Source organism: Crinia signifera, chromosome 6 (assembly GCF_055691185.1).
Source record: "Crinia signifera chromosome 6, ASM5569118v1, whole genome shotgun sequence".
NCBI lineage: Eukaryota > Metazoa > Chordata > Amphibia > Anura > Myobatrachidae > Crinia > Crinia signifera.
In genome coordinates this window covers 227,311,399-227,338,631 of record NC_139222.1, presented here as the reverse complement: position 1 = coordinate 227,338,631, position 27,233 = coordinate 227,311,399, and the positions used below count along the sequence as shown (strand labels likewise).

The window sequence follows — 27,233 nt, the reverse complement described above, 5'->3', positions numbered from 1 at the left end:
ACTGGGCACCCCTTCCGCATTCTGCCCACTTCGTAATTAAGTGCTATTGCGGGAGATCTATGCCAGGGGAGGCTGCAATCCATTTACATGCATACACTCGCATCTGCAAATATAAGGAGGCTGGAGTTGCGCTGCCAACACTACACAGGAAGCCTGTAGCAGGACACTCCATCTGAACGGCATGTTTGACTCCACATATGGTTGTGTCTATGCCGAAATACTTGTTTAAAAGATATATCTAGTAACATTAGTAACTATATACAGCGGGGCAAAAAAGTATTCGGACAGCCATCGATTGTGCACGTTGAACCACTTAAAAAGATGAGAGAAGTCTGTAATTTCCATCATAGTACACTTCAACTGTGAGAGACAGGATGCAGACGCCCCATAGAGGGAGAATAGAATCTGTGGGGAAAGAAGCAAGCCACCGAGCACGCAGCATGGTGAGCTCAGCAAGCCCAGAAGAGGCTTGTTTGTGCTTGCAAACCCCCCCCCCCCCCCCGCCCCTGTCGGAGCAGCGGCAGTCTGGATTCCGAGTATGGGATACCAACCGTCAGGATCCCCCCTGTCAAACCGCCATACCACACCCTCCCTACAACCCTTTATCAGTGTCCCTCACTGACATAAGCACGTTGTGGAGAATGCCTTCATAACTAAGATGTTATCAGTTGCTAATGCTAATTGAGGGCAAGAGGACAATAAAAATACTGAAATGGTAACAGGATGAGCCTGATTAAGAGCATGATGTAGACACACTCTGTGGCTTTAGCACATACCACTACAATGTCCTTCCCTAGTATACATCTGTCTGTAAGAATGTGCAATGCCAACTTCCAGCATCAGTACCTCATGGTACATCTTTAGACACCACCAATAAAAAAACTGAACATCTGAGTATGCAAACACTTTAGTGACATACCTGTGAACACCCATATGTCTGATTCGCCACCTCCCAGTCACTGCCAAGGAACACCCAGACATCTTATACTGAGCATCTCAATACTAACAGCAACTTTCTGAGTACACTCCAAATGTTGAATGCGCCAGAGAAATTTTTAGGGATTTCCTTCATCTAATATTTTACATGCTCCCTCAGCATTGGTGCACTAGGTTCACTAAATGGTATTTTGTGAATGTGAGTGCCTTTCCTGCGGTATTAATATTATGTGCATCATTAGAAATAGACATCACAAGCCATTGGTTAGCACCAACAATGATTTGCATCTGATGGAAATATTTTTTCTTACAAACGGCTTTCTGTAGATGCCAGTCATTAGATGCTGATTTCTGTTGCCCAGCCAATGGCTGACGGCTTCAATTCAGCTATGAATACCAAGAAGTGATGGCTACAGCAAAGCCCAAGTGTGTAAAGGTCCGTCTGCTTCTGTGCATTGAATAACCGTCCATGGTGACCTTTGCATTACATGTCAAAAGCCCAACACCCAGTTGATGCTGATCTTCTAAAGTCAACCCCTAGTTGCCCTACTCAATCCTGCTTCTGATGGCCACTCTTGCGGGTAATAGCTAAACATCTGTCTTGTCTATATTCAGTCTGCAAGTTGTACATACATTTGAGAGTGAAAAGCACAAACCTTGTAACAGCACGCGTGCAAACTGTAACAAGAAAGCAGCCAACCACAATCATCCACCCCCAACCACCATCAGGTGGCGCTGTGTGCAAAGACCGCTGCTTTGCCATGGATGCCATCTGCAGTCTCTTCTCCAGCCCGAACTTGCCCCCTCAAATACACAGAAAATTTGTCCAAATTTCTTCGTCCACATAAGATCACATCCAAAAACCAACAGATTTCCAGAGACATTCCAGGAAGGCTGACTTTTTATGAACAATTTGATTCACCATCTGAAAAAAAATTAAAGCACCATAAGTTTAATTACTTATTTATTTACAAACATACCAGTAGTTAGTAAATGTGCAATCACAATTCCCAACCCTCCGACTTCAGAATCCCGACTGCCGGGACTCAGACAGTGGGGCGAGCGCAACGAAATCGCCATGCTGCGGGCACAGTGGCTCACTACGCTCACCACTTATTCTATTCTCCCTCTATGGGGGTTGTGGAACCCCACGAGGGAGAATAGCCGCTGCCCGCCTGACGGGGTTTTAACTGTCGGGATTCTGATGTCGGTGTAATGACTGACGGAATCCCAACTGTCGGTCAGTCATCCAGCACCCGTATTACACATATGGGTATAGTTGTGGAGATATAACAAAGAGGGTTGTGTATACTGAAATAAATTGCTAGTGTAGGCAGTGTAAGATATAGTTCTGGAACATGTAAACTAACAAGCAGTTTATTTCAGACTTTTAGCAAGCCCCGCACGGGAGAGTCATGATGTGACAAACATGGGTTAGGGCAGTGGCGGATTCAGGGGGGGGCACCCGGGCACATGCCCCCCCTGTCATTGCATTTTGTAGCTGAGGACCAGGGCTTTCTAACGAACCCAGCCCCGTTTCTCTAGCCCCCCCGGGAACCGGAGATATCGCCTGGCAAAGCTGTAACGTTTTTTCCCCATAGGATAATATGGGACCCGTCAATTCCGACCCCCACCTGGTTCCGACGGCTGCCAGTTCCCGCCCTGGCATCATAGAAGCTTGTGGTTGATCTCTTTCAATTCCAAATCGCTGGGCCTTCAATATGATACCAGGCTTGTCCATATCGGTCAATCGGTTCCAGAGATATTGCATGTAAACCGATTTTTTTATTTTTGAAATGTAATTTCATGGCTGTTCATGTTCTTTGAGGGCAGATTACTCTGAAACCAAACGTTCCAGTTTCACTGGACCAAAATCATTCAAAGCCCACTCAAAAGTTCTTCAATATGATACTCATGTAAATGGGTCAGTTGCTTCCGAAGATATAGCCGGTTAAATGAGATAACTGGTTAAAAGTGTGGGGGGGGGGGGGGGCGTGGTTTTCTCTCCCCCTCACACCAGAAAATGCAGGGACTAGGCTGGTGTAAAAGGGGCCAAACTGAGAATGCATTTTCTGGTGTGAAAGGGGTATTATTTCAAATAGCCGGTACCTGCAGTGCTCTGAATACAGCCAGGCTCTGCCACTGTCAGTGGCTATCACTTCTGCCTGGCGGCGGCTGTCCCCCATTTACCGCGAGCATGTATTCCCCCTTGGCAATGAACATGTAATCCCACATGGCAACAAACATGGAACCTCTGGCAATAAGCATGGAACCCTTGGCAATGAGCATGCAGATAAGCAGCACTTATGTAGCATAATTTTTAATAGGCATTATGGTGTTTGGCATAATACATGATGGACATAATGGCGTGTAACTTAACGTGTAATGGACATTATGGTGTAAATGTTTAATGCGTGCCTTTGGTGGACAATGTCCCTGTTTATGAAGCGTATTGTGAATTTTGGCTTAATCTGTGTGGCATTATGTGAATTCTGGCTCAATCCGTGAGGCATTATGTGAATTTTGGCTCAATATATGTGGCATTATGTGAATTTTGTCTCAATCCGTGTGGCATTATGTGAATTTTGGCTCAATCCATGTGGCATTATGTGAATTTTGGCTCAATCCATGTGGCATTATGTGAATTTTGGCTCAATTCGTGTGTCAGTATGTGAATTTTGGCTTAATCCATGTTGCATTATGTGAATTTTGGCTCAATCCATTTGGCATTATGTGAATTTTGGCTCAATCCGTGTGTTATTATGTAAATGTTGGCTCAATCCGTGTGGCATTATTTGAATTTTGGCTCAATCCATGTGGAATTATGTGAATTTATTTTCATTCCATTTGGCATCATGTGTAAGGGGGAAGTATAAAGGGGTCTAGTATTTTGTTGCATAATGTGTAGAAGTTGTATATGGTGTTGTAGACTACACTCAAGGACACACCTCTGTTGAGTGACCACACCCCTTTTCTGTACAACTACATCCTTCGCTTTTGTCGCCATGGTGGGCCTGCGTACTTTAAATGCCAGCGCCTATTTTTAATCCCATTACCACCCTCTCTCTGCCGCTCTCTTAGCATGTACACTGGCACCACTAACACTGCCCCTCCCCCACCTAAACCCTCTTTTATCATGGTGCCCCCCCTGTCATTTTATCCTGGATCCGCCCCTGGGTTAGGGGCACAGTGCTGTGATCGCATCATCAAAGCTGTGATTTGTATGATTTTTCATTTGGGACAAGGATGGAGCGATCCATCATGCCTACTCTATACTTGGACTATGTGTGAACACCCATACTCTCTCCCATTCTGCTTCTCTAAAAATGAGAAACCGTAACTAAAATATGTGACCAAATCTACGTTCACGTGGAAGGGTAAGAGTTTTCAGCAGACACGTGCACTATGAAAATACTTATTTTATGGGAAAAAAAAAAACACCGTTATGTCCAACTTTATGTCATGCTTGCCCTTGAGATCCGTTGGATAAAATGCGCTACATAAATATAACTTACTAAAATGTACTTACTATCTATGGCACTATGCAGTGGGGGATGGGCACATGATAGTGTTCATTCTAGAACCCGCTATCTTTGAAAACCCATGCAGTTCGTGTTCCCTGCCTGGGGTGTCGCTGTCTGCTGTAGTTCTTATAGCAGTGTTGATATACAGACCACACTGTGCTAGAAGCACTACAGTAGACAGCGACACCCCAGGCAGGGAAGAGGAACTGCATGGGTTTTCAAAGCTAGCGGGTGCTAGAATGAACACTACATGAGGATTGATACATCACACTCATGCCTTTTTCATATCACTGCAGTATTGGATGGGAGGGTAGGCAAATATGCTCTAGTGGATTTAAACCAAATATAAACCAGATCCAATTATGTGAGAATTAGGTTATGGGAGGTATTCAATCTCTTTTTCCAACTTTTGCAACATTTCGGACAGTTGGAAATATCGGCCAATTGGACCAAAGATATTCAAGATATTCACTAATGATTATTGGTACTAATAATAACAATCTTTTAAAAAAACAATATTTTTATTATGAGCAGATGATAATGACGGTTTAGACATTAACAACTATAAGTATAGAATATCTGCCCCTCATAATAAATGTATTGTTTTTTTTTAAAGATTATTATTAGTACAAATTATCATTAGTCACATGACAGGAAGTGGCACTATTATACTGATAACTACTAGGGGTATAAATACCAGTCCATTCTCATTCCACCCCTACCCCTTGAAGAAGTCTAATGGACAGAACGCGAGTGGTTTCCACAATGACCACCTACTTCTAAAATATAAGATTAACTTATTTATTTGTGTTATTTATTGTTAACTCTTTTTATGCTGTTTTTATTAAATGGTAATTTTTTTAAATGTACTAAATGTTATTGTTCACCAATATATATATATATATATATATATATAGATAGATAGATAGATAGATAGATAGATAGATAGATAGATAGATAGATAGATAGATAGATAGAACTTGCATTCCCAAGAACAGTGTTCTACGCACAAATGCAATAATTACAATTTAACAAACATATACTGCTCACTTATACTATATCTGAAAGCACAGATAACATATACATGTAAAGAACACCTAGAACTGCCCAGGACATCAGGTGGCACATTTTTAGACCATTATAAAGAGAATTTCTTACCATAAAGCAGCACATTTGCAGGGCCCATGTGGTTATACATTTTGCTGAAGATCTAGCTGACAGTAACATAGTTTGGACCCAAAGCTGCTATACAACCTATCCCGTGCTTTGCACCTTTGACCCCTTGTTATGTTGTGAAGGGAGGGGGGCGCCAGCATATGTACTTCCTAAAGGTCTAAGGTTCTCAAACAGAGAGATCTGTGATAAATGGTGAGTGTAAACAATCCATGCACCACTTGGAAGTGTGCTGATTATGTCTGAAATAGGGTTTGGTTTTGCACAGATGCGCTTAAAGGTGCAAGCTTAAGGTGCCCATACACTAGGGCGATATGCATGCGATTTGGTCACTTTTTATGCATTTCAAGTGATAAATCGGATAAAAAAGTATCAAAATTGCATGTGTTTGAGATCCTATACCATGCACGGTCCCGTGGGCATCCCATCAGAGCTACTGGATACATTGTATGAAAAAGGACCACATATCAAAGCAGGATTAAGGCTCTGGAGGGCCCGGGGTACTTAAGACAGGGGGGCCTCAAAGGCTAACATTAAAATCATAATAAATATATATCACACACACACCTGCACTTCTCCATTACCGCTGCTCCTCTCCGTCCCTCCGTCACCGCTATTTCTCTCTGTCCCTAACCCTGCACCTTTCCCCCATCACCCTCGCTGTCCCCCGTTACTGCTGCACCCCACTCTGTCTCCCCTACACCTCTCCATCCCCCCATCACCTCTACATCTCTCCCCTCTTACACTCTGCACCTCTATGTTCCCTCCCCGTATACTGTCCTGCCACCCTGGTGGTTCCCGGGCGGCTCAAGGGTGGATTGCGGGTGACTTCTGCGATCGGAGAAGTCGCCTAGTGTATGGCCAGCTTAACACTCCCTTCTCTAGAAAGGACTCTGTAGAAGTGGGCTTTGCTAGAAATATCTGTAGAGAAGCGTTAATCTTACATTAACTTTAGGCCCACGCCTTTTATTGGATTTAAGTATTTAACAGTTTTCCTAAAATGCTACTCAGATAATCTGTTTACAATATAAAGTAGTTATTATAGTAAGGTGCCTGTCTTTATTACATGGGTCACAGTACTAAGCTGGTTCAAATCATTTCTCACTGGCAGGTTACAGAGCATATCATTTGGAGTATACTCATGACCATCAGTGCCAATACCATGTGGTGTCCTACAAGGTTCTATACTATCCCACATGCTTTTTGCAGTATACATGCTGCAACTGGCTGAAATAATTAGGCAACATGGCCTGGTCAACCACTGCTATGCAGATGATACACAACTGTACTTGTACTTTGCTCCAGGCACTGAGAACCCAATAACAACCCTAAATGGCTGCCTAGCTGGGCTCCAGGAATGGATGAGTGCAAGTTGGATGAGACTGAATCCTAATAAAGCAGAGGTCCTGATTATAGGGCCTCAACATCAAAGGACAAGACTGCAGCATAGCCTTCCAACTGGACTGACACTTGGGCGTGGTGCCATATGACTCACCGTTAGTCAGGATTCCGATGGTCATTTCACCTACATCGGAATCCCAACTTACATGGGCTATTTTTTAACCTCCATAGAGGGAGAATAGAACAGGTGTAAATTCAGAAGTCGGCAAAGTGGTGAATGCAGCGGGTCTGCAAGGGGCTTGAATGCACTCACCCCCTCAGGCTTTGACAGTCGGGATTCTGATGTTGGAGAAACGACCGTCGGAATCCCGGTGGTTGGAGGGTGGTTGGAGGGAGAATTATGAAACTCTGATTATGTGCGGAATCTTGGCATTGTGCTGGATGATGACCTGACATTTAAACATCAGATATCAGCCACAATCAAATCCTCATTTTTTCATCTGAGAAACATAGTCAGAATCAAACACTTTGAAGATCTGCCAAAAGTCATACATACATTTGTATCATCTCGATTAAATTACTGCAATGCCCTCTACCTTGGTCTCCCGGCAAATGAATTGCACCGATTACAGCTGGTACAAAACACAGCAGCCAGGCGGTTACCCAACCAGCCTCGTTCTAGCCACATAACTCCCATTCTCTACTCCAGGGGTCCTCAAACTATTTTGCTCTGGGACCCCATCAGACAATAAAAATGATTACGGGACCCCAGAAAGTTACTGCAGAAGATCACATAACATGTGTAGTCATCAGAGAGCACCTGCATGGCAGCATTGTGGAGGCATAAAATGATGGGAGGAGTCTAAAATAAACAATTCAACAGATTTTTGAATAGTTGCAACCCCATACTGAGAAGGTCGGGACCCACTTGGGGGTCAGGACCCACAGTTTGAGAACCGCTGCTCTACTACCTTCACTGGCTGCCTATAAAATGGTGAATCTTCTTCAAGATTAACTTACTGCATTTCAACGCCCTGCATGACCAAGGCCCAAGGTACCAGTAGCAGCTTCTGATTCCATACTGTCCCACCCCATTACTGTGATCTGTAGATGAAGGACTTTTAGCAGTACCTAGGATCTCTAATAATTCATCTGGGGGTCGAGCTTTTAGCCATGCGGCTCTGACTCTAAGGAACTCACTTCCCCGCACAGGTCGACAAGCCCCCACTCAAGACTTTCCTGTTTACTCAAGCATTTGCATAATTCCCCTAAGTATCTCTCTGCAGTTTATGAAAAGCTTTTCTGTACTTCATTATTCCTGTACTGTATTACTTGGCAAGACTTTCCATAGGCAACATTACAACTCGGAAATGTAATGTGCCAAGATTCATTTCTGCAAACATTTCCGCGAATTGGCTCAAAATGCGCTTATCATGTAGATCACCTTTTGGCTGGCGGGTTTGGGGAATCATGCAAGGATCAGACAGGTCCATGCAGTGCTTCTTTGGTGGTAATGGCATTACCTCCCTGGCTACTGGATCCCAATGCTTTAAAAACACGGAGGTCAAATGTCCACTCTCCCCTGTATTTTTGGAACCAGGACCAGTCCATGAGCCAGGTGCTGGTTCTTAAGATAAAGGGGAACCCTATGCAATTTTTGCCTGTGTGTTTTTATAACCAGCACCGGCTCAATGGGTGGAGTATGTTCAAACTGAAATCTTAACTGCAGCGCAAGAATAAAGCAGCCAGTATTTACCCTGCACAGAAACAGAATAACTTACCCAAATATAATGCTCTCTGCACATGTTACACTTGCCCTAACTACAGTGCACATGGTTTTGTCCATTTGACTTTTGCTTTTGCAATCAGGCCCCATATTCGGTATTACCTCAAATGCATCAAAAACCTCATAAAAAAAACCACAACATTTAAACACATTTATTGACATAAAAAAATATATATATTTAAAGAAACTTGGTTGTTATTACTAGCTGGGCATAACAATAAATATCTTACATATCTAAATTAAAACATTATAAAAGTATCTAAAAGCTATAGGACATAGAATTCCAAATCTGCTGCATTTTACTGTAAGATCGAGTTGCTATTGTTGCATTTTTCCTTGCTGCAAAGTATTTTTAACATGTACATACAGTCTCAAGTCATCTGCTACATCATCAATGGCTTAAGTCCAGGGCAGTGCATAGTTACATGCTGTCCTGAAACACCCTTTCCTTGCTGCTATAACTGCATCTAGTATGGACTTCCTACATGTTTCTTTCCAACTGAGTGATCGTCTTTTGCAGCACTGAGTTCACTAAACAATGGAGTGCTATACACTATATATATAGGTGTTAGCTCTGCACACCTGCCAAGTACCTGGTGGGCTACCTTCTCTGTCTGGGTTTGGGAGTCTAGGCCCAGCCATCTCTTCCTTAAGGCGATCCTGCTGGCATGTGAAGTCTGTAAGGAGTTCTACACTCTCTGAGAAACTGTTCAAAACTCATTTGCTTTAGAGTCAGTTGTACGGGATTCAGTATCGAATCCCGGCGGTCGGGATCCCGGCGTTCAGAATCCCGATGCCGGAATCCCGACAGCCGAAATGCCGACAAGGGGGGGACGTGGATCGCCCCCCCTTGCGGGCTCGCTGCGCTCGCCGCGCAGCGGGCCCGGTGCCTCGCTACGCTCGGCACACTAATTTATTCTCCCTCCAGGGGTGTCGTGGACACCCACGGAGGGAGAAAGTGTCGGCATTTCGGCGGTCGGGATTCCGGCGTCGGGATTCTGAACGCCGGGATCCCGACCGCCGGGATGGTAACTGCATCCCGTTGTACGCTATGCTGATGTATTCACAATTATTGGTACACTGTACATGCGGCCCTGCCACAACATGCAGTGATTGATGTGCGATCACACATGCAGCCGGGACTCACAGGAAGCAGCATTTTGAGGGGGGCATCAAGGAGTTGTGTACGCAGCTGAGGGGGGTGTGGATCTAAAAGATTTTTATGTCAACAGTCATTAGGTTGACCTCTATTGCCCGGTAGTATGTCAACACAAGAAAAAGGTCAACATACATTAGGTCGATAGAGTCAAAAGGTCAACACAAGCAAAAGGTTGACCTGCAACATGTCGGCATTGTGCTTGTGTCGACCTTTAGACCATGTCAACTTAATGTGTGTCAACCTTTTTCATGTGTCGACCTGCTGCCTGTTGACCAATAGTGGTCGACCTAGACACTGTCAACCTAGTGGCCGCATAGCTTTGAGGGCAGCTGCGAGAATGACAGTGGGCACCACAATACAAGTCCTGGCGACTGCTACGTTAGCATCCTGTCACACATCCTCTGAGTAACATCACATCTGCAGCAGCATTAGCGTGGCTCTATGAATCGGGCCCAATAGTTTAGGCATTTCATTATTAAGCAGGCTCACAACCTGTTCATATACTGTAGGAGCCATGCTATTGCTAACAGTGGCCTCTGCAGCCAAAGAACCTCCTGCTGGGTTCCTCCAGGGAAAGATTGCTATGTAAAGTGTGAATAAACATATTTAACCCTTTCACTGATGAGGCTTTTCTCACCCCTGTGTTGAGCCTATACGACAGTTTTTACTTTGGTCACCTTCCAACATCAATGTCAGCCATTTTTTTGACAGTATCTCCACAAACGGTACCTTGTTTGACAAAACCACATTCGTTTATTTTCGTCTAATCACAAGGCAAGTTGAAATGGCCTCATGATTAGAGCAAATGTAGCATTATCTTTTTTTTTATTTTTAAAGACCACCAAGAAATACTTTGTTGTTTTTTTTTCCCTTGGCATTAACGCGCTGAATCATCGCTGGCACTATGCCAGAGTCTACAAAGGCCAGGAAGGCAGGGGCTCGCATGGAGCCTGCACACAGTCCTAAATTGGGACATTCTTGTTAGATTTCTGAATGAAAAGCCCCATCTATATATATATATATATATATATATATATATATATATATATCATGTATGGTAATATTTGCTAAATAAAACCAATATTTAACACTATTAAGAAATGATACAACACTTCATATACTTGAGTATAGTGTGGATAGAGGAATGATACGTCATGACTCTGATCAAACACATGCTTTACAGGATAATTAATGCAAGGTACTTTGTTGTTAGTCCAATTCCTGGTAGAAGTGTTTGTTGATAAATAGCTGGCCAGCTGTGAATAGATTTTGCTGAGACTGCAGTTCCACCTTGCACTCGGCTGTACGAGCGGGCTTACACTGCAGTTCTTTACAGACACAAACACACCTTAAGCTGGGTACACACTGGCCCTTATTCTGGTTCACTCGCAAATGCAAATCCCCCCCCCCCCCCCCACACACACACACACACACCTGTGCACTGCAGGGGGGCAGATGTAACATGTGCAGAGACAATTAGATTTGGGTGGGGTTTTACTTCAAAGTGAGATCTATATTGCAGTGTCAAAATAAATCAGTCAGTATTTGCCCTGCACAGAAACAAAAATAACTCACCCAAATCTAAATGGGATACGGTCATATTTCACATCTGTGTGTTCCGTCTCTCATGCGCAGCACCCCGGTTCTGGTATAAAGTTTGCAAATTATAACAGCCAAAAGTTATGGAAAAATCACATATTTAATGGTCATTTCACCACGAGGACAGTGTAACCAGAAGATCCTGATCTAACAGGTTTCTCAGCTTGAGTTATGACCCCTATGACGATGCCTTAAGACAAAGAGACCTAGGTGCATTCCCCTGCACCAATCCAAGAGAAGCGACATCCGATTTTCTGACCAATGAAGACCCTCACTGCCCCCCTCCACCTGGACACTATAAGAAGTCAAGCACAACCTAAACTCACTCTCACTGTTCCTCCTCTTCTTCCCTGGACTGTATTCTGGACAGAATATAGTGAGCTCGGACTGGGTTGCGCCAGCGCTATTGATGATACGGTAACATTTGCATTCCTGTATGTTAATTCTGTATTGTGGCTCATTGCTTTTATATCTGTTGTTTTGTACTATGTAACAGTCTGCATACCTTGTGATCTGTTTCTGTAATTCTGTAACCCCCTGTTGTCCGATAGGGACTAAATATATGGTACAGGGACTTTATCTCCTATTCCGGCATTTATACTGTGTCTTGGCTTTTATTCGCAATAAGCGGAAAGGTTTATAAGGAATTAATACCTAATATTGTACTTAAGTTTGAGTACCAAGTACTGCGAAAAGATACCACTTTAATGGTATCGGCATAGCGTGTTTTATACACGGACAAGGTTCACTACGCTGCGCTATGCTTTGTTCGCACGTAGCTAGGAATAAAAGGTTATAGATTTGCAGACACTTTTTATCTATTGGTTTACTCTTATATGGGTATTGATAGATGGTACACAAGAATTAGGTCGACATGCATTTAGGTCGACCTTGCTGGTCGGGTGCCTCGTCGAAGAGTATGTAGACTTTTGTAGGGGTAGACGTAGCACTCCAGACACTTGGATAATCCAAAATAGAAAAACTTTATTGAAGACAAGCAACGTTTCAATACTTGCCTGACGAAAATACGCAAGTATTGAAACGTTGCTTGTCTTCAATAAAGTTTTTCTATTTTGGATTATCCAAGTGTCTGGAGTGCTACGTCTACCCCTACAAAAGTATATATATATATATATATATATATATATATATATATATATATTTATATATATATATACACATACATATACATACATATATATACATACTGTATATATACATACAAGGGCGTTAACAGCAGTTTAGAACCCTAGGCATAGCAATGTATTGGGGCCCCTACCGATCCTCCAGCAGTAGGGGTGAGGGAAGCTTTGATGTCCCGCAGGTGGTAGGGGGTATTATATCAACCGCTCAACATGTAGAGCCTGGATCAGTAATTTCCACTAATTACCCCTTTACTGTACAGATGGTGGGAGATGAGGTGGGAGAAGGGGGCATTGGGCTGAATGAAGGGGCCCTGATACATAACTTCCAGGGTGGTAGAGGATGTTTAATATGCAGAGGAAGGGTGTATAGTGGAGTGAGCTTATTATTCATAATTTTCTGGTGGGAGGACAGCTTGCTTGACTGCAGATATCTCCAGTTCCCGGATATAGATTTCTTAGATTTGAATGGAATTAAAAATTAGAGAATCCCACCTACCAAATGGTACTAGGGACTAGGGGATCAGAGTTCAGGAGGCAGAGCAATCTGCCAACGAGAATATAAAACTACATACCAGGTGTGTGGAGCTGGAGCAGTAACCAGCTGCTGGAAGGCTGATATCTCTGGTCCTGGGAACAGTAGAGACAAGTTACTAGTGTCCATCAAACGGGGAGAGTCCCAGCTTTTGGAATACTGCGTGCGCCACTGGGAGGTTATCTTCTGAGGAAACTGACATACTTGGAAGTCGGAGAAACGCGTAAAGACACCCCCCAGACAGGCATTGGTACCTGTTTTAAGCTGTGGACCCCAGCACTTTGTTTGGCCGCCTCCAAAAGAAACCTGCTCCTATTGCCGTCCGTGTTGATTACACCGGTGGAAGCCATGCAAATTTACAGGTGATTGCTGGCTCCTGTCTGCTTGGAATCCAGAGGGAGCACATACGCGGCCGTAAGTCTGTCCCTGTGAGTGTCTGCCCCCGGCTGAGTGGGTGCAGACGGCTCGCTGATGCAGTAAGCTGGTTCTTATACTGCAGTCAGCTTTATTTCAAACAGCAGCCGATATCTACCACCAATTACCCTGCCAAATCCCCACTGTTCTGGACTGGTTATCTGGAGTGTCCACTAACACCATTAAACCCCTTAGAGGAGCTATTGAAAACGGCCAAACATTGGGCCTTATTCTGGTCTGTGCGGACGGAGCCGAATATGCGGCCAGGACCGTGCGTCCTAAACCCCGCTTTCGTACGGATCGCTCACTCCGTCCGAATGCGGTAAGAAGCTGTCCGAACAGACCGCAAGTGTATTTCTCATGAATACACCTCCTCCATCTCAGGGAACCTCCCCCATCATTCGATGGTCGCAGAGTGGTCAGGCAGCTCCCGCAACCTCAGACCACACGAGCATTTCTCCGTGCAAAAGCAGGGATCTGGGCGGGCAGCTGACATCCGGCAATGTCATATGTCCGCCCCCTACACGTGCGTCACGACCGCATTACCATACGTACGCCCAGCGTTTTCATGGGAACGCCCATGAAACGCGGGGTGTAAACATATGGTAATGAGCCCAAACAGCCCTTCACGCCCCTCTCCACCCCCTGTTCGTAGTGTACACATTTCATGCGGAATTTGGACGTGCGTCCCGTTCGCACATGCACAGAGACGCCTCTGCACATGCGCAGACACAAAACATCGGCGGACCGACCGCACGCGGACATTACCGCACCAACCAGAATAAGGGCCATAGTGTCAATATAAAAGCACAATTGACTGGGTCCAATTCTGACAATAACTTTATATACAGCCCAAAAACCTGATTACAGGGAAATAAGTCAATATTAAAAAACACCCATAATATTCAGGATTTGAATTGGTTTGATTTACAAACTTTACTATCGGAAGCTACTTTGAGCTTAAGAATTCTGCATACCTTACAAACACATCCTTGATAACGTTTATCAATTGGAGAGATTGACCAATGATCCCAACCTTCCATACATGCTGCTAAAAATTAATTGGGCTAATGAGTTTATGAAGTATTGAGATATGCTGATAAATGTCCAGAGCTTTTTTATGTTTTTTTTTTAACATCAATTGATGTATATAATACAAATTATCTAGTTTTTTATATTTGTTTATTGTCTACTATATATGTGTGTGAACATGAATACATTTTTCAACTAGAAAAGCAATAGTGACACATGTGCGCTCTCTAATGCTAGGTACACACCAGGACGACTAGGGCCCGATCAGCACAATCTAGATCCAATTCCGATCAATCGGATGTAGATTGTGTGCTGATTGGGCCCTTTTCTGACCTGGTGTGGAGCGATTCCGATCCGATGCGCGGTCCCGCGGGTCGGTCGGTCGTTATTGAGATCCTACCTGCTGCAGGTAGGATCTCAATGACGACCATAGAACCGGGTGCGGGTCGCCATCGGATCGGACCCGCTCACGGTGCACATCGTGAGCGGGTCGTGCCCTCCCGCGTCATCGTGAGCGGGTCGGACGAGACACTGACGACCCGCTCACGATGTGCATCGTGAGCGGGTCGTCCTGGTGTGTACCCCGCATTAATATTGTTTTTATATTTTGTTTACATTTGATTAACACTGGGGATTGCAGAGTTCCTCGTTTGAGAGCAGCAGGTGCCACTTTTTCTAAATCTATTAATTATACCAGATACTGTGTGCCCTGTGACCGGGTGTGTAAACATATCACACGACATCCACGTGACACATTTGGAGGGGGGACTTAGAGACCAAAATTGTATATGAAAATACTGTGAACATTTTCCAGTAGATACTAGAGTGTCAAAATAATTAAAAAGGAAGAATAGCAATGTTTTCGTGTCTGAGATACAATGCTTTATGTACTAAAAAACAAAATGACCAAACCATATATTTTTTGAGATACTCAAGGCCTCATTTATCTACTTTACAAGTGTCATCACTGTGATACACTGGAAACATGCAATGGGTCATAATGGTTAAGCAGCCCCATCCACAGCCAAATCCCTCCCTTCCCCTGTACTTCTGATTACATCATACGTGCCGACTTTTTTTCTTCTCCTCTCCGAGAGAAACCCGGAGAGGAGACCCGACAGCAGCTTGTCAGGGGGGCGGGACAGGCAGACGTCATCAAGCCCCACCCCCATGACAGTCAAACAACGTAATTTGCGGGTCCGTGAATTGGGGGAGGGGCTAAAATGATGCGAAATGACGCGATTCACGTCATTTTAGCCCGCCCCTCGTTACGGACCCGTGAAAATGGTAATTTTGTGTTTCAGGGAAGGGGGGGTGTGGGGGCTGCCTGGCCAATGCGGGAGGATTGCCCACCTTCCAGGGTGGCCGGGAGGGGGAACTGAGTTTCAGGAGCCTACCGGCAATTCCAGGAGGGTAGGCAAGCCTGGATTACATGTTTGCCACGCTCTGATTGGTTAGGCAGGGAAAATTTGTCTCTAATTGGTTAGGACCAGCAGCAACAACATAGGTTTTTAATCCTATGGGAATTAATTAACATATGATCCCGTCTGCAAAGTTATTTATGTTTTTTATTTTCTTTTTACAAGCCAATGGATCAGAGTGTGTAATAATGGTAAAAAGTAGGAAAGGTGGTGAGGAGCATTTACTTCACTAAAATGCATTACAGTATCTACAGTGTGTTTGAGTGTATTTAAAAGTTGAGGGGGGGGGGGGGGGGGGTAAAGATGGTCTGCAATACCCAGTGAGCACTGGATGCTAGTCCTTACTGTTATTTGTGTTCTTTTATAAATGCTCTGTCTATAAAGCATGGGTATCCAGTAAGTAAACATGTATATCTAGGTGCTTGTGGGCTTTCTATAGCTGGCTACATCCTTTTGTGCGTTAGCATTTGCTGGTATGACTTACACCTGGTTGATTACAATATACAGATGGCAGCTACGCTGTTTTCAGCTGTGGAAATCGTTCAGAGCCTGAAACATTATACTGTATGTGTACAGTCTCCCAGACAGTTATTTGTACATACAGTATTGTATACAAATGTTACTTGCCAAACTATAATTAGAAGCCGCTATTATTAGATGACTACTTCCAGTCAGAATGCAGTTGTTATAGATAGCAACAAAACATTTACTGGACATTTATATGCTAATAAATAATTATATATGATAGTAGCTATATTATTCAGTCACTTCCAATCATAATATAATGGCTGTGTGCTGCATTAAAGAAAATTCCCATCTTCCAGGTGTAGGTCTGGATTCTGAATTGGGAATAGCAGGTAAATGCAGGGCAGCTGAGAGGGGGGGGGGGGGGGGGGGGAGTGGGTACTAATTACCCGGGCCCAGGCTTGCTGGAGGTGCTGTGTTGACAACAGGCTCAGCATGATTGTCTCACTGACAGCGTGAGAGATCATGCTGTAGGTGTGTGCTGCTGCTGAGATTACAGTTTTTAGAGTTTTCTTTCACCCTCCTCTAAACATTTTGGGGTGTAGCCTAAGTGTGGGAAGTGCAGGTCACGCCCCAAAAAATTTACCGGGGCCCGGCAGTTCTCTCGGCTGCCCTGGGTAAATGTGCACCTGCACAAACAATCCTACCTGCCTACATTTGAATTTCCCAATCAAAGAGAAGCACAGAGTGGAGAAGCTGGTAGGCAGTGATTGGGGTGCTGCGGGGCCAGTCGTGTCAAGTTCATCTGATCCATTGCGGTAAAATTCGGTGATTCACCGATATTTGCATAGGGGCAGGGCTAAAACAGTACAATTACTCATGCCATTAGACCTCCTGATGGAACGCGGTTTCAAGGTATATATCTACCCCTTTCTGCCCACTTCACTAGGAACTGGGTGAGATGAGAAGGGTTTCCCATTCTTCTAGGGGTGTGGGGGACCACCAAAAAGCATTGGTTGTCTCCTGCAGGATCCTGGAGACCAGGCAAGTATGACAAACCACATTGCAATACAAGAAGAGCAAACATTTTGTTTTGCATGCAGGGTAAATAATGGATGCTTTTGCATGTAGCCCACAAATACTGGAAAGCTTTATTTTACACTTCAATATAGATTTGAGTTTGGGCGCACCCCTCTCAAATCTAAATCTATCTACATATTTTAAACCATCTGTAGTGCAGTGTTACCAAGGTGAACAGTTACTGGCTCTTTTTTATTTTTTTGCATAACTCCCCCATCAGAATCGGGCCCATTCATCTTCATCTCTGTTCAGAATAACATAGCTCTCAACGTTACAAAATAGTTTCCAAGGGAACTTTGCACTGAGCAAGTTCATCTAAGGACATCATGTTGGATCACTAATCTACAGTATTGTGGCGAAAACTCAATTATCCCTCTTACAAAAATGTGATGTCAGCTTTATAATTTCTGACACTGCATTCTAGCAAAGAGCAGGTTTCCTGAGTGTTAATACTCTATGGGGTCAATGTACTAAGTGGACAGATAGAAGTACAGTATCAAGCTTCAAAAAGTGATAAAGTGGAGACTGACAAACAACCAGCGAATCAGCTCCTACCTGTCTTTTTATCAAACCCATCCTGTAACATGGCAGTTAGGAGCTGATTGGCTGGCTGTCTATCACTCTCCATTTTAGTACTTTTTAAGCTTAGTACATCTGACCTCAAGTCTCTATCATAGGACAGTGATGGCTAACCTTGACAATCCAGCTGTTGTTGAACTACACATCCCAGCATGCCCTGTATCAGTTTTAGCATAGGCAAATTGTAAAACTGTAGCAGGGCATGCTGGGATGTGTAGTTCAACAACAGCTGGAGTGTCAAGGTTAGCCATCACTGTCACAGGAGCTCATTGGCTGGTACTTTATTTCAACAGGACACTTTCTCCAACAGGACTCAAGGCGCTTAAGAAGACTCTAGTATTGTGCCAGTGACTACTGTGCATGCATATGCACTGGGAACATGGGGCCTTATTCTAGTTCACTCTTTCTGACAAAATCCTTCTAAGATGGACAAAACCATGTGCACTGCAGGTGGGGCAGATGTTACTTGTGCAGATATAATTAGATTTGGGTGGGGTTTTACTTCAAAGTAAAGCAGCCAGTATTGCCCTGCACAGAAACAAAATAACTCACCCAAATCTAATTCTCTCCGCACATTTTACATCTGCCCCCCTGCAGTACACATGGTTTTGTCCATCTAAGAAGGATTTTGTCAGAAAGAGTGAACTAGAATAAGGCCCATGGTGCTTGTGCCATGTTCCCGGGGATACCTCTGTTGCGCATGCACAAATCACTGGAAAATACCCACAATTTTATGACCACACACCTTGCACCCATTATAGATATGACAGTGCTTGCATCTATGACCTGGAATGCCATTATGACACGCAGCACAATTTGAAACTTTTTGCACATTACATACAATTAGAAATTCATATTACTGGGTTTAACATACAGTGCAATTAGAAATTAATATGGACACAATTGTACTAATAATAATAACTAGTTACCAGCCTGTCAAACTGGCGGAACAACATAACAGCAATGTTAGCAATGGCGGCTGTGTGCAACTAATGGAGGAACACTTGAATTGCTCCAATGGGCCCTATCTAGTTACCCCCGGCATGCAAAACACTTGAATCCACCACACAGAGGAGAAAAGCAGCATTAGCCTTTTAATATATAGGATAATAATAATAATAATACATTTCTTCGATTTTTTTTTATATTTAAGGTATTTGTTTTAATTATTATTATTGATGAACTGTCCAACCGTACCACCTGATAATTAATCAGATGTTATGCTAAGCTAGGTCTGCAAAATAAAAGTATACTCCTGCACCCCTTATAGCTCATACATATAATTATGGATGGGGGATATGGATATAATTATGGATGCAATATGAAGCACAGGAGAACTTCTAACCACGTTCAGTGAGGACCTCCCTGACCCACCTAGCTCCTCAGTCTTTGCCAGATTCCTGCACTTCCATGCCACATTCCACAGCAAATGACCCCTATTACAGTATGTTATAATAATGCCTACCCTCCTGCATTCTGCAGGAGACTCCCTGAAATAGCAGCAATCTCCCTCTCTCCCTCATTAGTCTAGCAATCTCCCTCATGTCACCTAGCCCATATTTCACTGTTACATTTTGGGGGGAAAAAAGAATGAGAGATAGATACATTTACATTGAATCATCAGCACCATTTCCCAGCACTTTACCAAGTACATTAGCTCTTACTAACTGATTTGGGGCTCATCTATATTTGGATGAAAGTCATTTTAAAAAATTCCTCTCAGATGTAGCAGTGCACACCCATGCTTCTAGGTGCCACGTTTAGAATCTCTTTTCACAATCTCTCCATATATGGAACTAGACACGCCCTTTGGGTGGAGCATGACACACACCCTCAATGGGACGCTGTGCAAAATTCTACTACCAACTATAATCTCCCTGAAACTAGTTTTCAAAAGTAGGCAAGTATGGTTATAATAACCTGTTTTATTTACTCTGCAGTGATAGACTATTCATTAGAAGAAGATACTTCTTACCTTAGTAACAGTCCCTGACGTGGGCACATGAATGAGACTAGACAAATATATATACTGAAAACTGGAGTTAGAAATAAATGTTAATGATTGTTTCACTGTAGTAATAGTTCTCAGGATCAGTGGGCCTGCTTCATTCTATGGAATACTGCGCTAGTCAGGCATGAAAGGTGACTATTCACCAATGATACTCAGCACATTTTAAGAGCCCAACATTTTTCAGGATACACTTGAGTGCTTATTTCTTATTCCAGAACATCAGTGTAATCATTCACGTAACGTGTTTCTGAAGGCCAGTGACAAAAATTAGCTGAATCAATAACTTCGCTATTGGAATGTTTATTTATATCCACGCTGAGAAACATACTGTGTACTTAGTGCAATCCAACTAAGGTTAAACTTCCCACCTTCTAACCTAACCTAAGAAATCCAAATACATTATAGATTTTCTCTCTACTAACAACTAAAAACAAACATGTTGTTTTTACTGCTAATTTATATGTTTTAGAATATTTATAATTCATATATAGAAGTACCATTTTTTATTACATTTTATATATTGATGATTGTTACAAAAAAAGAACAAATACAAAACATTCCAAAAAAAACCTAAAAAAAAAACAATGCAATATGGGCGATCGCCCAACTGTGTGTTTAGGCAAATGGCCTATGAATAGGGATGGCCATCGACCATCGATGATTTGAAATCATCGATGGTCCATGGCCGATGTTGAATACTTTTGCCATCAATGGGGGAGAACCAGATGGTTTCCCTCCATCGATGGAACAGCAAAACAATGTTTTGCTTTTTTTTTTTTTTTAAAGTGCCGGGACACTGAGCATAGCCCCGCCCCCGACACCCGCGAAGCCCCGCCCCCCATGTTTTGATTGGCCCGAAGGCCAATCAATCAAACACAATGGATGACCATCGATATGTAAAAATATTGATGGTCATCCACTGCATAGTTTAGCACTGCCATCGATGGCAACCATCGATGGCAATGGCAACGATGGCCATCCCTACCTATGAATGCCTTCTCTTGTGTACATCAGTGTGGTCCAATGTGCAAAGACCGAGATGCCCAATTTTAGCTCCTACACACACACTGTAATACTATTTGGTGCAGCAAATAAATATTATGCATATGTACACATATATTTATATGCAAATGTTCATTAAAAAATAAAAACTAATATTCACCCACCTATCGTCACACCCACGGCCCATGCATTTGTAACGGGCCATGGGTGTGACGATTCCCACAGACACCGGTGCGCACGCTCACCACGCCGTACATGTCACACCCTCGGTGCAATGTAGCCACGATAAGCTTGTATTAGTATGAATCCTGTATATGGATTGAATATGTCTATATAGACGGGATGCAGTCAAAATCCTGACGGACATAATCCCAACAGGGTCAAAATCCCGAATGGGTCATAATACCAACAAGGACAAAATCCCGACAAGGTCAAAATCCCGACATTTAAAATCCCGACAAGGTCAAAATACCAACATTTAGAATGTACATGTGAAACTGTCAACATGACTTTGGGTCGGCAGGTCGCGAGGTCGACATGTGTTTTTTCACTCATTTTTTACCCGAATGTCGACACAGTCGACATGGACACAGTTGGAAGAGTGAACTAGAATAAGGGCCATTGTCTCTGACACATAAGTAAAGTGTGTTAGTTAAATATATGCAGTTACTAATAACAAGTTACTGTTTAAAAAAGGAAATGTATGACTAGTAGTACTACTGAAACCAATTCGCTATACATAAATACCCATTTGTGTCCCAAGGGCAACAAACTATTTAGCGCACACTCAGCAGAACGAGAGAACCTTTATCCAACAAATATTTAATCAGTCTGGTAATGGGGCCACTATTCTCCCATAGATTACAAGTGGTGAGTTTCCCAGTGCTGCAGGTCATAGGGATGACAGACGGAACTTGAATTTTGCTCTTTTATCTCTCATATACACATATGCAAGCTTGGAGCTGATAAGGAGTAGTTCCAGCAGCAGCTTGTCTGTCTATGTCTCGCTAGATGTAACATCAGGAGCTGATGGTTAGCAACCATCGATGTTCATGCCAGCTGTCAAATGCAGCTTTCCCATGTCCATCCGAAGGATGACTGCAGTTGTAGACAACCAGCAGTACTTCTGTGCATGCACACACTGAAACCATAGATCATCAAATGGTTCTGATGCAATGGTGCTAGTAGCCATTGCATTGCTGGATTATTTCAGTAACAATACTTTTTATAATAAAAACAGAGAGACCCAAAATTGGAGATACAGACAGCCCTATAATAGAGACAGACACAAAGGTAACCCCATAAATAGACACAATAGAAACAGATACTCCCCACTAAGAGAAATGGAATCACCACGTTTTTTAGAGAGGGAATACATCCCGTTACAGACAATAACCCCCCAAAAAATTGTACATCGAGGGAAAAGGGGGAGAACCAAAAAGAACAATTCGAAACGTTCAAAAAAACAAAGAAAACAGAAAAAACAAATAGAGAATAATCCGAAAGAGACAGACAATCCCCTCATAAGGAATAAGGTAAAAAATCTTTAATTTGAGTACACATCTATTATCAAAGGAGGAAACCAGTGTACTGGAGAAGGGACTGAAATATGCCCCAACCTCCAACATAAACAAATTTCAAACCTTCGTGGAAATTAATAAGTTCGTAAGGAAGATATGTCTAAAAAAAAAATTTTTCAGGTCAAAATAGGGATACTAATGAAGAAGAACTTGAAACCCAAACCCGTTTTAAACCCAAATCTATCTTCTTTCCATCTTACTTAAAAGGAAATTGGGTGGAAACCTTCAGCACTTTGGTCCAAGAGGACCTTAAAAAGGTCGACACAGGAGGTACCAAATATAACCTGAATATGAAAGAACGAGAGGCTCTAAAACAGTTAAAGGACAACTTAAACATCGTCATAAAACCCGCCGATAAAGGCGGGGGGGTGGTGGTCATGGATACCATAAAATATGAGGCAGAAAGAGGCCGCCAATTAGGAGATAAAAACACCTATCAGAAACTCAGATCAGACCCCACCAAAAGGATTATGGATAATTTAAAAACCCTCATAGAAACCTACCGCAATAATAACACTCTGTCGGAGAAAGAGAGCAACTTCCTGTGGATAGCAGAACCAATGACTCCAGTCATTTATGTCCTGCCTAAAGTGCACAAGGACCCCCTGGCACCCCCGGGACGTCCCATAGTGTCAGGGATCGAATCTATAACCTCGAATTTATCTGAATTTATAGATTACCACCTACAACCCCTGGTACTATTGAATAGGTCCCATTTGAGAGATACCAAAGACCTTCTACAGAAATTACCGAATTATGAATGGGGGGAAGGCTACTATTTGGTGACAGCGGATGTAAAATCCCTGTACACTATTATTAGCCATGAACAAGGGATAGGAGCCATTACCAAAGTTCTCAGAAGAAGTTCGTTGGATTTATCCTTACAACAGTTTTTAATTGAAGGAGTTGGTTTTATTCTGAATAATAACTATTTTATGTTTAAAAATGAATATTTTAATACAGCGGATCGGGACCGCTATGGGCACCAGGTTCGCCCCAAGTTATGCTAATTTATTCATGGGCCAATGGGAGCTGGACTATGTTTGGACGGGGCATCCACTTGGGGCGGGCCAGGTGTCCTGGTGCCGATATATAGATGATGTGCTGTTTTTATGGAAGGGAAGCCGCTCACTTTTAGATGACTTTTGTATGTTTTTAAATGACAATGATTTTAACATCGAATTTACTTTCAACGTGAGCTGCCATTCAGTAAACTTTCTGGACATCACGATATACGAAGAAGACGGATGTCTAAAAACCAAAACTTTCAACAAACCAACGGACTCCCAAAGCTATATAAATTTGGAAAGTTGCCACCATAGGAATTGGCTTAATTGTATACCACAGGGCCAGTTCAAAAGATTAAAGCGAAACTGTACGGATAAAGATGTATACAAAGAACAAGCCAACATAATGGCGGAGAAATTCGTAGAAAGTGGCTATAAGAAAGAGAGATTAGAGGAAGGCATTTTAAATATAGATCAAATAGATCGGGTAAATCTTCTGGTAAACAAAATAAAGGAACCTGATAACAACAATTGGAACAAATGGGCATTTATAACCAATTATAATACCCAGCACAAGAGAATAGAACAATCTTTTAAAAAGCACTGGCACTTATTAAGAAAGGATCCCATTATAGGTAAAGAATTACCGGAAAGACCCTGCTTTATCTACCGTAAGGCCCCTAATTTGGGGAACAAGCTTACACAAAGCATGCACCCCAATAATAACCCCAGACGAGGAATTAGAACAAGGGGTTTTCATAGATGTGGGTGCTGCAAAGCTTGTATTAATATTAAAGGGGAAAAGAAGGTAGAAACTGTCTCAATTAATGGTGTGGACCATAAAATCCATGAGTTCATCACATGTAATGTGAAAAATGTAATTTATGCCATCGGATGCACATGCAACATGTACTACATTGGAAGAACATCCCGCCCCCTTAAAACTCGCTTGGCAGAGCATATAAGAAATATTGAGAAAGGAGTGGAAACTCATTCACTACCTCTCCACTTCAAACTACACCACGCGAGTTCCATCAAACACATAAAATCTTTTGTGGGATTAAAATTCGTAGAGGGAAACAACCGCAGACGGGACTTCAGCACTCAGTTAGCCAAGACTGAGATGCAGATGATTTATAATTTTAATACATTAAAACCGAATGGCATAAATACTGAATTTGAACTCAAATGGTTTTTATGAATTTTCTGATGTAATTTTATATTGTACTTTTTACAGCTGTATTATACCCAATATGAGTTTTAAAATGTGTTTTTTAATGTGTTTTTATCTATTTATTTATCAGTTTAATGTAGTTGGACTCTCATATATATGGACTAAGATACCCCAGTATGGGCAAAAAAAACGGAACATTGAGGGCAAAAGGAGAATCCGACTACTTCCTTATCATGTGACCTATATACAGGTAAAGGGTGTTAAGAGATATGCCGATACCGCAAGTACGGGTGACGTGAGTACACCCGGAAGTTCCAAAGATGTACACCCAGTCAGACAAGTCGCGAACGCGTCACCGGAAGTGACACGTCCCCGGATATGACGCGACGCTAAGTTCCAGTGAGAGGAATCACGAGCGCGTCACCGGAAGTGACGCGACGCAGTTTTAAGGAACAATAACTAAAGGAGGGCTGACCATGACCGCGTCACCGGAAGTGACGCGGTACAGGAACTGAGTATACACCCATCGCCAGCTTCAAGTACACCCGGAAGTGTACTACCGTTTTAGCGGCATTGCACAGCTCACTGATTGGCACACAGTGGGCTTAAATAGCGGATACATATGGACACACATATACACCTTGAAAAAGGATCCAGTCGGTGAGGACGTTGTGCAGTTGGACCGGGAAGGAGATTTACCTACCAACAGAGCTGTATGCTGTATGTGACCCCGGGATCCATATTTGCTTCATGCCTGTTTTGAACTGTTCCATACTCTGGCAGTTCAATACCATCTGGTAACGACCCTTCCACAAACCTTTGCACATTGTCACTTTATTGTGTGCCTGTTTACATTTTATGGAATTGATGTTTTTACTGTTATGCTTTCCTGTACTTTTTAATATGTCATTTGTGAAATAAATGCATGTTATGCAATGACATTTCCCTATCTTTTTCATGTTTACATGTCATCTGCTGCAATTACGGAGGAGTAAAAAGCCAGCATTATTACAAGAAGTGTCCCAAGGGGAAATTGAAAAAAGGGAAGTAATTTCCTGGTCATTTATTTGAGCGCTGGTTGAAGGATTTATTCACTTTTGTTTTACTATTGCCTGTTGTTTGGGGGTCTAGAAGAAAACCCCTAGAATTGATACTTCCTAGCGGCTCACATTTGGTGCGCACTGTGGTGAATACAATATCTATTGCACAAAATCAGGAGCTGATGGTTAGCAACCATCGATGTTCATGATTTAAAGTACTTTTATCATGGAATTGCATGTATTTGATGAGTGCCAGCTGTCAAATGCAGCTTTCCCATGTCCATCCGAAGGATGACTGCAGTTGTAGACAACCAGCAGTACTTCTGTGCATGCACACACTGAAACCATACTGTAGATCGTCAAATGGTTCTGATGCAATGGTGCTAGTAGCCATTGCATTGCTGGATTTGATGTTGGAAGCCCAGCAAATGGCAAAACGATAAGACAGTACAGGGTAAACCAATACAGTATAGGGAAATACTCAGCATACGAATCCATCTAGTTCTCACTGGTTTCCTCACATGAAGTTGCCATATGGAGTGTCCACAACTGAGTTCAATGCACGGGTGTGGTACAGGGGTCCGACAGTCGGGATCCCGACAGTCATCAGCCTGACATCGGGATCCCGACTGGCCGGACCCAGACAGCATGGTGAGCGCAACTAAGCCCCTTGCAGGCTTTCTGCACTCGCCACGCTGCAGGCGCGGTGGCTTGCTACGCGAGCCACCTATTCTATTTTCCCTCTATGTGGGTCATGGACCCCCACGAGGGAAAATAGCAGGTGGCAGTCTGGAACCCGGCCATCGGTGTTTTCACAGTTGGGATCCCGACGTCGGGTAAATGTCTGTCGGGATCCTGACTGTCGGGACCCCGTCCGGCACCCCAATGCACAGCATGTGTGGGAAAAAGAAGTTGCAGATCATGTCATTTCGCACATTTGCTGTATACGAAACTTTGCCGTCGATATATAATGCACAAAGGGCCAGATGCACTTAGCTTCAAAAGTGATAAAATGGAGAGCGATAAACCACCAACCAATCAGCTCCTGTCTGACATTTTTCAAACACAGTCTGTGACATGGCAGGTAGGAGATGATTGGCTGGCTGTTTATCACTCTCCATTTTATCACTTTTGAAGCTTAGTGCATCTGGCCCAAAATCTGAATACAGGCAGTAATTTCTGAGGAGGCAATGCTGTCGCATCTACAGTATGTCAGGGTTGCCGACTTTTAGA

The 27,233-nt window shown here is 43.0% G+C and overlaps 1 protein-coding gene across 1 annotated transcript in view; it reads right to left on the bottom strand.

Annotated features, from left to right (window-relative positions):
* The window catches only part of SLC16A12 (solute carrier family 16 member 12), a 78,274-nt gene that overhangs the window by 30,226 nt on the left and 20,815 nt on the right, over positions 1-27,233 (bottom strand). Inside the window, exon 2 of the mRNA XM_083149039.1 lies at positions 1,593-1,861. Coding sequence (XP_083005165.1) covers positions 1,593-1,708 — 116 coding nt within the window. The 5' untranslated portion in view covers positions 1,709-1,861. The remainder of the gene's footprint in view (positions 1-1,592; positions 1,862-27,233) is intronic.